General features: G+C 44.8%; 1 protein-coding gene across 2 annotated transcripts in view; it reads right to left on the bottom strand.

Annotated features, from left to right (window-relative positions):
• Window positions 1-12,586, bottom strand: part of WDR62 (WD repeat domain 62) — a 37,342-nt gene that overhangs the window by 9,719 nt on the left and 15,037 nt on the right. For both annotated transcript variants that reach the window (XM_075836398.1, XM_075836399.1), the window contains 12 exons: window positions 11,801-11,926; window positions 11,523-11,593; window positions 9,432-9,553; window positions 9,177-9,249; window positions 7,915-8,026; window positions 6,690-6,753; window positions 2,832-2,951; window positions 2,547-2,668; window positions 2,150-2,202; window positions 823-1,047; window positions 595-743; window positions 211-290 (listed from right to left, as the gene is read on the bottom strand). In XM_075836398.1, coding sequence (XP_075692513.1) covers window positions 211-290; window positions 595-743; window positions 823-1,047; window positions 2,150-2,202; window positions 2,547-2,668; window positions 2,832-2,951; window positions 6,690-6,753; window positions 7,915-8,026; window positions 9,177-9,249; window positions 9,432-9,553; window positions 11,523-11,593; window positions 11,801-11,926 — 1,317 coding nt within the window. The remainder of the gene's footprint in view (window positions 1-210; window positions 291-594; window positions 744-822; window positions 1,048-2,149; window positions 2,203-2,546; window positions 2,669-2,831; window positions 2,952-6,689; window positions 6,754-7,914; window positions 8,027-9,176; window positions 9,250-9,431; window positions 9,554-11,522; window positions 11,594-11,800; window positions 11,927-12,586) is intronic.

The raw sequence follows: 12,586 nt of genomic DNA, 5'->3' as shown, positions 1-12,586 counted from the left end.
GAAAATCTCAGAATCAGCGCGACAGAGGACCGGAATGTATATTAGCGAATGTATCTCATACCGCAGGGACTGCACTGATAATAATTGATGGTCCCCACATAACCCCTTTAAGATTTAAAAAAAAAAAAAAAAAGTCAACCTCCTGTATGCTGCTAGAAATCACGTAGATGAGGTGTGTTTTATATCATGGATAGTAACGCTGGCAGTTACCTGGGTCACAGCTGGATGACAGTCCATTAGTTTGTGCATCATTTCCCTTGTCGAAAGTCCGTTCTTCAACAGAAAAATCACTGGAAAACAATATGTTATATATGGGACTGCTGTGACTACTGGGAGGTGGGGCTGAGGGTTAGTGACTGCCAGCAGAGGGAGTGGCCCTGCTGTGGTCACTAGTGGAAGGCCTGCTGTGACTACCGGGGGAGTGGGGTCCCATTTTCTACTACTAGAAGATGGATGACACGTCTAAGTATTTGGAGGGCTCTATTCGGACTAGTGAGGGAGCAAAACCTCAGACGGCGTGTAAGTCCAGGCTCTAGAGTCGCTGGTTGTAGCACTCCTAGACCCGGCTTCATCACAGGGTATAATTGCCGTTACCTTTCTTCTTGCTGGGACATTTGCAGAGATGACGGGTAGAATATACCATTGGATTCTGAAGACCGGGAGTGAACGTCTGTGTCTTCTAAAGCTATAGACGCCTCAGTGATGAACGTTCGATTGTTCAGGTAGTCAGTCCCGTCCTCTGACTGCAGAGAGTGGAAAATAGTCAGCGCAGAACCGGAGTATATAAGGTTGGCAGTCAGCAGGGTCACGTCCGTCACTCACCTCCAATAATTCCTGCAGACTCTTTGGTTCAACGTATTCCATGTCTGTGGTCTCGTCCATGAAGGAGCTCTGCTCTTGCTCATGGTTTGGGGTGCAGCAGTAGCTCGTATCATTACTGTTCAAGAAATTCCGGATCAGAACGGTGCTGTCACTTTGGGCCCAGCGTCCCTGCGGCTGGTACTGATTTTGGGAGAGGACGACAAGAGGTTCGTTCTGATCTTGTTCCTATTAAAACAAGAGGACGGATGAAGCCATTACTCATCGTTATGAAGTCGGGTTAAGTGAAAATTTACATTTATACTCTAAAATTTTCTTCCCAGAAATTAACCCCTAAAGGCAATGGGAACTTCTCTCGGCCAGGTCTCGTATTAAAATCGGCCAGGTCTCGTATATCGGCCAGGTCAGCTGCATTACGCTTCACTGCTATGAATGGCACAGGTGCAGCAAAAAAGACATATTTGATACTCCGTAATATTTTTTTATATTGGGGGGTGGGGTAATGTTTTTTAGGTGCTGATACAGGAAGAATAGACACTAGAGATGCAATAATGGTACGGTTGGATAATTAAAGAGTAACTAAACGTTCAACAAACTTCTGACATGTCAGAAGTTTTGATTGGTGGGGGTCCGAGCACTGAGACCCCCACCAATCGCTGAAACGAAGCGGCAGAAATGCCCGTGGGCGCTGAGATGCTTAGTTTCTGTTTGGCTTTTTCCGGAAAGCCGATGTAGCGGAGCACGGGCTCACAGACTTTCTATTGAGCCCATACTACGATACGTTGACTTCCGAAAATATCCGAACAGAAACGAAGCGGCACAGCGGTCCCACGAGCACTTTTGCCACTTCGTTTTAGCGATCGGCGGGGGTCTCAGTGCTCGGACCCCCACCAATCAAAAAACTTCTGGCATGTCAGAAGTTTATTGAACGTTTAGTTATCCTTTAATATGAGATCTTTATTAAAAAAGTCCGTCTAGAATAGCCAAGAGTTATCAATAGTTGCCTGGAAAACGGCCCCTGCCCCCAAAGAGATAAATCGTGTAATAAAACATGGTCACTCCCACCCCCATCTATACATTCCTAGTCCTACACATCATGTAAAACACCAACCCAAATTATAACCTCACACAAGCACATTAGGGGGGAGACTTATCTAGATCCTTATCCAGGCTGGTGCATAGTAGCCAATCAGATGTCAAGTCTCATGTTTCAGAGACCATTTTCTAAATGACAGCAGCAATCTGATTGGTTGTTACGGGCAATGGCAACAATTTCCTTGCACTAGTTTTGATAGACCTCCCCCAGTATTTCACCACACGTCTGACTTACCAGTTTCCTCGCCCACAACGGTCGCTTCCCGTTAGTCTGCAGAAAGGTAGGATCTAGAATATATATAATTAAAAAAAGGCCTTGCTTGTAAACCATCTCCAATTGGAGCACTTAAAACATCCTCCGTATATTGCTATATTAGTCTACGATCATGCAGTTTTATGGATTTTGAGGCTGCATCCCCCTCATCTGCCATATACTGTATTACACTACGACCTTTGGCACTCCAGTTTTTGTGAAACTACAATTCCCAGCATGCCCTGACTGCCTTTGGCTGGAATAATAGGGCCTTTGGCTGCCATTGCATGCTGGGAGTTGTAGTTTCCCAACAGCTTGAGTGCCGAAGGTTGCTGATCCCTGATCTAGGACAAGGAGGGATGAGGATATAATCACCTACCTGCTTCAAAGCGGTCTTTTATTGGGGTATCTATTGAGGGCTCATCCACATCACTGCTTCTATCTAAGAACAAGTCGTCGTGAGAGCTCTCGTCCAGGGGGCTGGCCATGAAGGTCTCTCTCCTGGGAACAATGGAAACACTTTTTGAACATCGGACACCAAAGGCGTCAATGTGCGAGTCAAAAGGATGAAATACTCAATAATATTACAGATAAATCATAGCCAGCGTGCCACCTTAAGATAGTTGTCCGGCTTACGTACCGGAGACTGGCGCCGTCCGCTCACCTGGCATTCACAGGACTTAAATCCACAGCAATGTCTGTCTTTTCTCCTACGTCCGTCTCAATCAACTGGTGCTTCATACACGTGGTCATGACAGGATCGAGCTGCCAGACGAATACGCAGCTGCAGAAGATAACTGAAGATATTACAGGGTGTTCAATGTTTATCAAGACTAGCAGCAGGTAGCGGAGCCTGGGGTTGTCACCATACCACCATTTGGTCTTGGATACCGATATTTCGTGTAGTATTGCGATACTCGATACCAAAACGATACTTTGCCAACAATAGAAATAAAAAAAAAGAAGTTCTTCCGTTTTCTGATGTGAGGCACGAGGTGCGATGAATTTTGAACCTCCACGTGCCTCACATTAATAGTAATTAACCCCATCATGTTCATCGTCGTCATATTGGACAACATTGGGTTAATGTAGGAGGTACATTCGTAACAATGTGAGGCACATGGAGGTTCAAAATTCACAACACCTCGTGCCTCACATTAATAAGTGAAAGAAATCGGTTTTGTTTTTATTTTATAACAGCGTAAACATGAATGACGCTATAAACGTGTTATTACGGTCGCGACGATACCGAATGTGTGTATATTTTATGTATTGAAACTTTTATTTTAATGTTTATTGTAAAAAATGTGTGTATTGTTTTTTATTTAACGTTACTTTATTTTTTATCTTTAATGTACTGGGAGGGATAGGATAGGATAGATGGGATAGGATAGATGGGATAGGATAGATGGGATGGGATAGATGGGATAGGATAGGATAGATGGGATAGGATAGGATAGATGGGATGGGATAGATGGGATAGGATAGGATAGATGGGATGGGATAGGATAGATGGGATAGGATAGATGGGATAGGATGGGATAGATGGGATAGGATAGGATAGATGGGATAGGATAGGATAGATGGGATGGGATAGATGGGATAGGATAGGATAGGATAGATGGGATAGGATAGATGGGATAGGATAGATGGGATAGGATAGATGGGATAGGATAGATGGGATAGGATAGATAGGATAGGATAGGATAGATGGGATGGGATAGGATAGATGGGATAGGATAGATGGGATAGGATGGGATAGATGGGATAGGATAGGATAGATGGGATAGGATAGGATAGATGGGATGGGATAGATGGGATAGGATAGGATAGATGGGATGGGATAGGATAGGATAGGATAGATGGGATAGGATAGATGGGATAGGATAGATGGGATAGGATAGATGGGATAGGATAGATAGGATAGGATAGGATAGATGGGATAGGATAGATGGGATGGGATAGATGGGATGGGATAGATGGGATAGGATAGGATAGGATAGATGGGATGGGATAGGATAGGATAGATGGGATGGGATAGATGGGATGGGATAGATGGGATGGGATAGGATAGATGGGATAGGATAGATGGGATAGATGGGATGGGATAGATGGGATAGGATAGATGGGATGGGATAGATGGGATAGATGGGATAGGATAGGATAGGATAGATGGGATAGGATAGGATAGATGGGATAGGATAAAATAGATGGGATGGGATAGATGGGATAGGATAGATGGGATGGGATAGGATAGATGGGATGGGATAGATGGGATGGGATAGGATAGATGGGATAGGATAGATGGGATAGGATAGATGGGATAGGATAGATGGGATAGGATAGGATAGATGGGATAGGATAGGATAGATAGATAGGATAGATACTACACAGGCACATATCTATATACTGATAGTACACAGGCAGTTGTTAGGATATACCTCAGTTTGCCCCAACAACAGGAAATATGGTCAGACAGCCCTGGGGTCCTTCAATGGACCCTGGTCTGTCTGCCCATATATGGTATGTTCCTCGAACGCGTCACAGGGATTTCCAAGGGAATAGCGGCGGAGAGGAGGTTTCTCTGATCTCAGCCGTTAGAGCGGGGCTGCGTAATACAGCCAGCCAATGTCCCACTCCTGACAATAAGTGCGCGCACGGTCAGCATGAGGTGATGCGGCCGGCGCTGCACTAATGAGCGGATTCCCGGCACTGAAGACAGAACATGGGGTTGTTTTTCAGTGCGCCTGCCATGTTCTGTCTTCAGTGCCGGCGCTCATTAGTGCAGCGCTGGTCGCATCAGATCGTGCTGACCGCGCGCGCACTTGTCAGGACTGAGGAGCGGGGCAATAGATGTATCACAGCCGCAGCCCCGCTCTCATACATTAATGTGTTACTATACTAGTATCAAATGAATTAAGACACCCCCAGACAAAGGCAAGTGGCCGAAACGCGCGTCGGGATGGACGTCCATCACCTTATGGGTCAGTATGGTGATATTTTCTCCATTATTTCGCTCTTACACAGACCATTGCTGTACATGTATTTATACATTATTTTGCACTGGGTTGTCAGCATTTGGTGTGTTTGTGTACGCCATACCTCACTCTCTGACTCACGCATATACTGTGTATCACTCCTTAGCAGGAGTTCATGGTCGTCTTTCTGTTATTGTGTCTGTGGACCTTTTTATATGCCCTATTTTAGTATATTTTATATTTGATACAACACTCATGCGTATTTGCAGCTCTTTTTTCGCTCTTTGGTCTGGATATCTAGTTTCGATGCAGGCAAATATTACTAAATTGAATCTTTTTTTGATCAACCCTCCTAACAAAACGATATTGGTTTGATATACAAATTACTTACAATTGGTGGGTGGTCACGACTATCTTTTTTGGTTATATGAATTAACTGTATTGAACCGGGAGGGTGCACGGCATCGAAATATCGATATATCATGCAACCCTAGTGGAGCCATGTACTATCTTCCCAACACTTAAAGAGATACGCCATAAACGTCTGAGATGCGGATCCCACCTCTGCACATATCTCCCGAACCGGCGTCCCCTGACCCAGTCACGCATGGTGAAGTGGCGAATCAGTGGAGAGGTGGCCGAGAATTAGGAAAACAGAAGCTACGATGTGTCTACAACTCCCCAAACCATGAATAAAAGTTACGGAAACACCCGAGCTTGGCCGTTAACGTAATTCCCAACCACCTATCCAATGATTCTGTGCCCGGATGTGGCAGCCATCTCACCTGGTGGCGTGGGACCCCGTTGGGAAATAGGTGCGGGTTCAAGAGGTGGGACCCGCATCTATCAGATATTTATGGCATATTTTCTTGATATGCCTAAATGTTCAAGATGGGAATACCCCTCTAATACACTAAACAATAGAAAATGGAGGCAAAAAGTAACTTATTTGCAGAGCACCTGCTGTCATAAAGATCAGTCAAAAGTATTCATTTTAAAAATTGCACAACGATCGCAAATGAAAGATTTGTCTACATTTTTACAGTCACGCTATAAAACGTGCCTGATAAGTTAAAGGGGTTGTCCAAGTTAAATGTTATCTCCTTACCACAGGATGGGTGATAACATGCTGATCGGTGGGGGGGCCGACTTCTGGGACTCCCACCAATCACGAGAACGGGGGTCCCGTTCCTCAGAATGAATGGAGTGGGGGGGTCACGCATGCGCACTGCCGCTCCATTCACCGTCTACGGGAGTCCTGGATATATCAGAGAACAGCGCTCGGCTATTTCCAGCAGTACCGTAGAGAATAAATGGAGCAGCAGGGCACAATTGCGACCAGTCGCTTCATTCATTCGGAGCAATGGGACCCCCTTTTCTGTAATCGGTGGGGGTCCCGGCAGTCTGACCCCCACCGATCAGCATGTTCTCATTTATCTTGGTTTGGAGGACTTTTAATCTTGGGACAACCCCTTTAAGGCACATAATGCAGCGTGAATGGCGTCCAAAATATAAAGGAAAACCGTATTTAAAGGGCAACAGACCTGTCTCCAGAAACCGTGATCAGTCTTCTACAGTCATAGGTAAACTTCATGTCAGTCACAATATCTGGAACAAGAGGGATGGTATTATTAGTCAGACATTGCATGCCCATACAAATATGAAGGATCAGCAGCTTTTGGGTGAGAACCCAATTGTAACACACAAAAAATAATCCACCTATGGGAACAAAGAACCTTAGGAATGATTTTTTTTTATTAGCGGATGGCCACAGAAAAAGGGACGTCTGTGCTCTGAGAGTTAAAGCGGCTTCCAGGATTAGAAGAACATGGCTGCTTTCTTGTAGCGCCACACATCTCCACAGGTCGTTCACTACAATAAAGCCTAGCTGCAATACCACACACAACCAGGTGTGGTGCAGTTTTGGAAAAAAGCAGCCATGTTTTTTAATCTTGGACAACCCCCTCCGAGGTGGCCATACACATTACATAATTCTCTGCTGAACCCGTTGACTTCTGTCGAAGGTTTAATGTGTTTTGGCGCCACCCGACTACCTGCCCATGGGAGATAAGTCATTGCCAGCAGTGTCTGGCAGCGGCTGATGCCTCCTCTCTCTGTTGAACTATACATGAATGCTTGGCCAAGTGGAGCCTCCATGTTTATGGAGGAGTATGGCCGCCTTTAGGACATTATTAGACCGGACCGTCAATAACCGAGTACTACAGTTACTGTAATCGTCACCCTAAGGCTATGTTCACACAGAGTATTTTGGGGGAGGAATATCTGCCTCAAAATTGCGTTTGGAACTTTGAGGCAGATATTCCTCTCCCTGCACGCCGATTTTCGCGCCTTTTTCGCCCGCGGCCATTGAGCGCCGCGGGCATAAAACAGCGAGAAATACGCTTTCTCTGCCTCCCATTGAAGTCAATTGGAGGTCAGAGGCGGAAGCGCCCGAAGATAGGGCATGTCGCTTCTTTTTCCTGCGAGGCAGTTTTACTGCTCGCGGGAAAAAGACGCCGACGCCTCCCATTGAAATCAATGGGAGGCGTTTTCGGGCCGTTTTTGCGACGCGGTTTCCGCATCAAAAAACTCGGCAAAATACCCCGTGTGAACATAGCCTTATGAGCCGGAGTGATCTGGTAATAGACCAGGTCAGCAATGTAAACAGGTCATTTCGCTCCATTGTTTGTGAATCTATCAGAGTACAGGCTGACACATACAGCAGCTTATATTCTGCATATGGAGCAGCAGATCCAGGCCGGTACCAACCAGAGTGTCCATAGGTCATGGCGATACATTCTCCAGTTTGCAAATCAAAGATGGAGATGTTCTTATTGGAGCAGCTCGTAGCAAAGAATCTCCCGGATGGATCCATTTGTACCTGGCGGGAGATCAGAGAGAGCACAATCAGTAATCATTGAAGGCTCCGGCTTACTGTTCTGATAGGATCGTCGCAACGGGAAAAGCAGAAAAAAAAACAGCTACAACAACCAGGGACGGTCTGTGCACAGCAAGAGGGACTGCTGGGGTGGGGGAGGAGGCGCCGGTAGTAAAGCAGGGTATGGACCAGTAGTGACACACAGGGCGGATATGCTGCGTAAAAGGTACACCACGTATCCACTGGGAATTTTGGGCAAAAAAAAAAAAAAAAAAAAGTCACCAAATTGTGGTGCAGTTTTTCTTCTGGAATTTCCACTGTGGAAAACTGCTCGCTAAAAACCACTATAGCAGTCACACGGGATAAAATGTCATCTCAGGAGGCCGGCCAGGATGAAGAAACACAGAATTCTGGGTAAGTATAAGATTTTTCATCACAGCTTTTCCGCCGAAAAAACGCAACATCTATTTGTTGCGGGTTTTACCTCCCCATTGAATTCAATGGGGAAAACCCACAACACAAAAGCAGCGATTACGCAAATACAATTGACATACTGGGGTTAGTTCGCTACTGTATTATGCTGTAGATTTTCCGTAAATTGCGGAAAAACTGAAGTTTTTGCGCAACGTGTGAACTCGGCGGCCCAACAGAGAGGAGGTTCCTATTTAGGACACCCCTCTCAGAATCAGGGCAGAGAACTGCTGCAAACTGTGGGACCCGCTCGTCCATGCATTACGTGGATATCAAACGGCGCCCTGTCTGTCACGTCCGTGTGCGCCGGCCGAGTCCCGTCAGTGATCCGAAGAAAGACGGAAAATGTCCTATCTTTCTTCGGATCGGAGACTTGGATCATTTTTCATGGACCCGATTCACCCGCTAAAGTGAATGGGTCCGTGAAGACTTATCGGGTGCCGTCAAAAACGGCCCGAGTGGCACAACGATCGTGGGCATGATACATTATAATCTGTGTGTGGTTATAGCTGGAGCTCGGGTCTCCCCTGTAGAAAAAAACATCAAAATTGAGAATAGGAGAGAAGTGGCGCTTGACTGGATCATTCAGAAGATCAATCAGTGATAGTTTTAGGTTTCGGGAGGTGTACGCAGATTTTGAAGACAATGCGACAAGCAATACAGACGATGGACGGCCGCCCACCTTCAGCAACGCTCCTCCACTAGGAGAACTCTTCAGAGCCTTCTCTTGCTTCCCGGATGAAATATTGTACAACCTGTAAATAAAACTTGACGTGTAAGTCCTGCAGAGAACTACGACCGTCAGCCGCAGGATAGGAAGGAAGAGAAGAGAGACTAGTGACATATACAAGAAATAAAGAATGCAGGAAAGAGGTTCTGCAGATGCCCGGCCGGTGGCGGTACAGCCGGGGTGTGTTATCTGGGGAGCACTGAATACCTGACATTTTTATCCTGACAGGCGACGGCTGCCGTCTTCTGGGTGACATCAATATCAAGGTCATACAAGGTGGTCTTCTCTACAACATGGTGTAGACGCACAAAGCGAAACCCATCAGGAAGCTAAAAATCAGGAAACAAAAAGGGAACGTCGCTAAATAAATCAGAGGAAACGAGAGTTCGGTCAGGAATCATTCCCAACTCTCCATTATAACGGGGTTATCCGGTTCTTTAACCCCTTCCTGTTGCAGCCATTTTTTGGGATTTTCATTGTTTCCTCCCCACCTTCTAAAAGCCATAACTTTTTTATTTTTCCATTTATATCGTTTTGTTTTTTTTTATTATTTACTACTTTTGAAAAGGATAAAAAAAAAAAAAAAGTGCCATCACTTTTTTTTCCCGTCGATTCAGCGGTACGAGGGCTTATTTTTTTTTTTTGCTATTTCTGTAAGACTAGCTGTAGTATTTATTGGTAACATTTTGGGGTACATGGGAGTTTTTGTCATCACTTTTTATTCCATTTTTGAGGGAGGTGAACAAAAACAGCGATCCTGGCATTTTACGTTTTTTTTTTTATACAGCGTTTATAGTGCGGGTTAAATAACGTTATATTGTAATAGCTCAGACTTTTACAAATACCAGTAGTTATTTTTTATTATTTTTATACAATGCTTTAGGCCCTGTTCACATGGAGTTTTGACGAGTTTTTTGCCACTGAAACTGCGGCAGAATACGGACAAAATTGCCTCCCATTGATTTCAATGGGAGGTGGAAGCGTTTTTTTTTCTCGCGAGCGGAAGAAAACGCTCGTGGGAAATAGAAGCGACATGCCCTATGTTGAGGCGTTTTCCGCCTCAAAAACCACATTGAAATCAATGGGAGATGGAAAAAAAACGCAAAAGACGCTCACAGTGTTTTCCGTTGCCTGTTGGAGGTAAAAAAAAATATATATCGTGTTTCTGATAGCCACTTATTAAGCCCTGGATTAGGCCCCTCTTTCTAACGCTTTAGATGCCGCATTGCCATTGACCACAGCATCTAAAGGGTTAAACGAGCGGGACTGCGCCTGAGCGCGATCCTGCTCGTTACAGCGAAGTGACGGCTGTAACATACAGACAACACCCACGTTGTATGGAGGAGGCTCAGCCTGTGAGCCCGCGCCACACTAGTCCTACCCGGCTATGACGCAAGTATAGATCGTACAACAGGAAGGGGTTAAAAATGATGGCCATCAGTGGAGGTGAATTAGATGTTTCAAAGGGCCGTGACACTCCGGCAAGTGCCGCATCCCCTTCATTATTGACCAGACAGTTCCGTATTTTTAGTAGCTCTAGGTACTGCAGCTCAGTCCTATTAAAGAGAATGGGACTGAGCAGCAATAACAGGCACAGGGGCAACTAAAAGTACGGGCAAAAATAGGACATGCATGGATCTTAATGCAGCCGTGTTACCCGGCCGATAATCGTGGTCGTCTAAAATTGATGGACTATCCTTAGGCCCTATTCAAAGTAACCTGGATAATCCATTTAACATGCATTGTCAGCCCAGCCTGCTGTGAGGCTGTTGGGGTTCCATAGCATAATTTGACATTGGGTCCCGCTCTACCATGAACACTTTCATTAGCATAGAACACATTTATTTTGGTCTCATTGAGATGGCAAACATTTTCCACTGGCTTCATTCACTCTCCCATTCCATCGCGCACAGCGATTATTAGAGGGGTCGTCCAACGAAGACAACCCCTATTTAAAAAGGCGGCAGAAAGATGATCTAACCACCGGCGATCAGATTTTGCCGCCCAAGGAAGGTGCGTTCGTATGTAGCGTTACATGAATGGACTGGGTACACCGGAGCCGGAGCAAACCCTGTTGTAGGTAAGTGAGGGGCACCAAGCAGCGGACCTTCCTTCATGACATCCTAATAGGGCATATGGACGGGGTTGTTGTTGTGAGATACCGCCTTCACCTGCGCCTCACTGTGGAAAAGCACCTCATTGGCTGCTGGGCCTGATATTTGGTGCCACTCACAAGAAAGATCATTTAGGAGCGATCAGGATGGCAGTGGTAGGTCAATCTAAAAATAAATGAATTACCGCTTGAGCTGGACGGAAATAAATGCTCTTATCTGCTCCGCAGCTGATCATGTGCATCTGGTCCGCATCACCTAAAAAATACAAAGGGCAGAAATATAGCAGATGTAAGAAGCTAGGAGAATATACTGCCCCCTATACACTGCAGATATAATTGTAGACATTTCATACAGGGGTCGGCAGAGGAAGTCCAGCAGTGGTTGTACCCAAGCTCAAAGAACAGCGAAAGAGCCCACCACACCTGCAAACAGCCCACCACACCTGCAAACAGCCCACCACACCTGCAAACTTCACTGCCGTAATAGACGAAGAATGATCATCCAGAGTCTGAACCAACGTATAATCCTGGTCCACGTTGAGGATGTGGATCAAACGATCTCTGCTGGCGGAAGCCAATAGCGTCACTCCTAATACAGAGGAAGGGTCATACATGAAACTTCCTGCAGTTTCTCCAAATTCTTTATTTATGAATAGAAAAAGTTAAAGATGTAAAATCACATTACATATTATATGGGCTGGCAACTTATAATGATAAACTTTTTAGGGTTATATTCTTGTATATAGGGGGTAGTATTATAGTAGTTATATTCTTGTATATAGGGGCAGTATTATAGTAGATATATTCTTGTATATAGGAGCAGTATTATAGTAGTTATATTCTTGTACATAGGGGCAGTATTATAGTAGTTATATTCTTGTATATAGGGGCAGTATTATAGTAGTTATATTCTTGTATATAGGGGTAGTATTATAGTAGTTATATTCTTGTACATAGGGGGCAGTATTATAGTAGTTATATTCTTGTACATAGGGGGTAGTATTATAGTAGTTATATTCTTGTACATAGGGGGTAGTATTATAGTAGTTATATTCTTGTACATAGGGGGTAGTATTATAGTAGTTATATTCTTGTATATAGGGGTAGTATTATAGTAGTTATATTCTTGTATATAGGGGCAGTATTATAGTAGATATATTCTTGTATATAGGAGCAGTATTATAGTAGTTATATTCTTGTACATAGGGGCAGTATTATAGTAGTTATATTCTTGTATATAGGGGCAGTA

Source organism: Rhinoderma darwinii, chromosome 8 (assembly GCF_050947455.1).
Source record: "Rhinoderma darwinii isolate aRhiDar2 chromosome 8, aRhiDar2.hap1, whole genome shotgun sequence".
NCBI lineage: Eukaryota > Metazoa > Chordata > Amphibia > Anura > Rhinodermatidae > Rhinoderma > Rhinoderma darwinii.
This window is presented reverse-complemented; position numbering and strand designations above follow the sequence as displayed.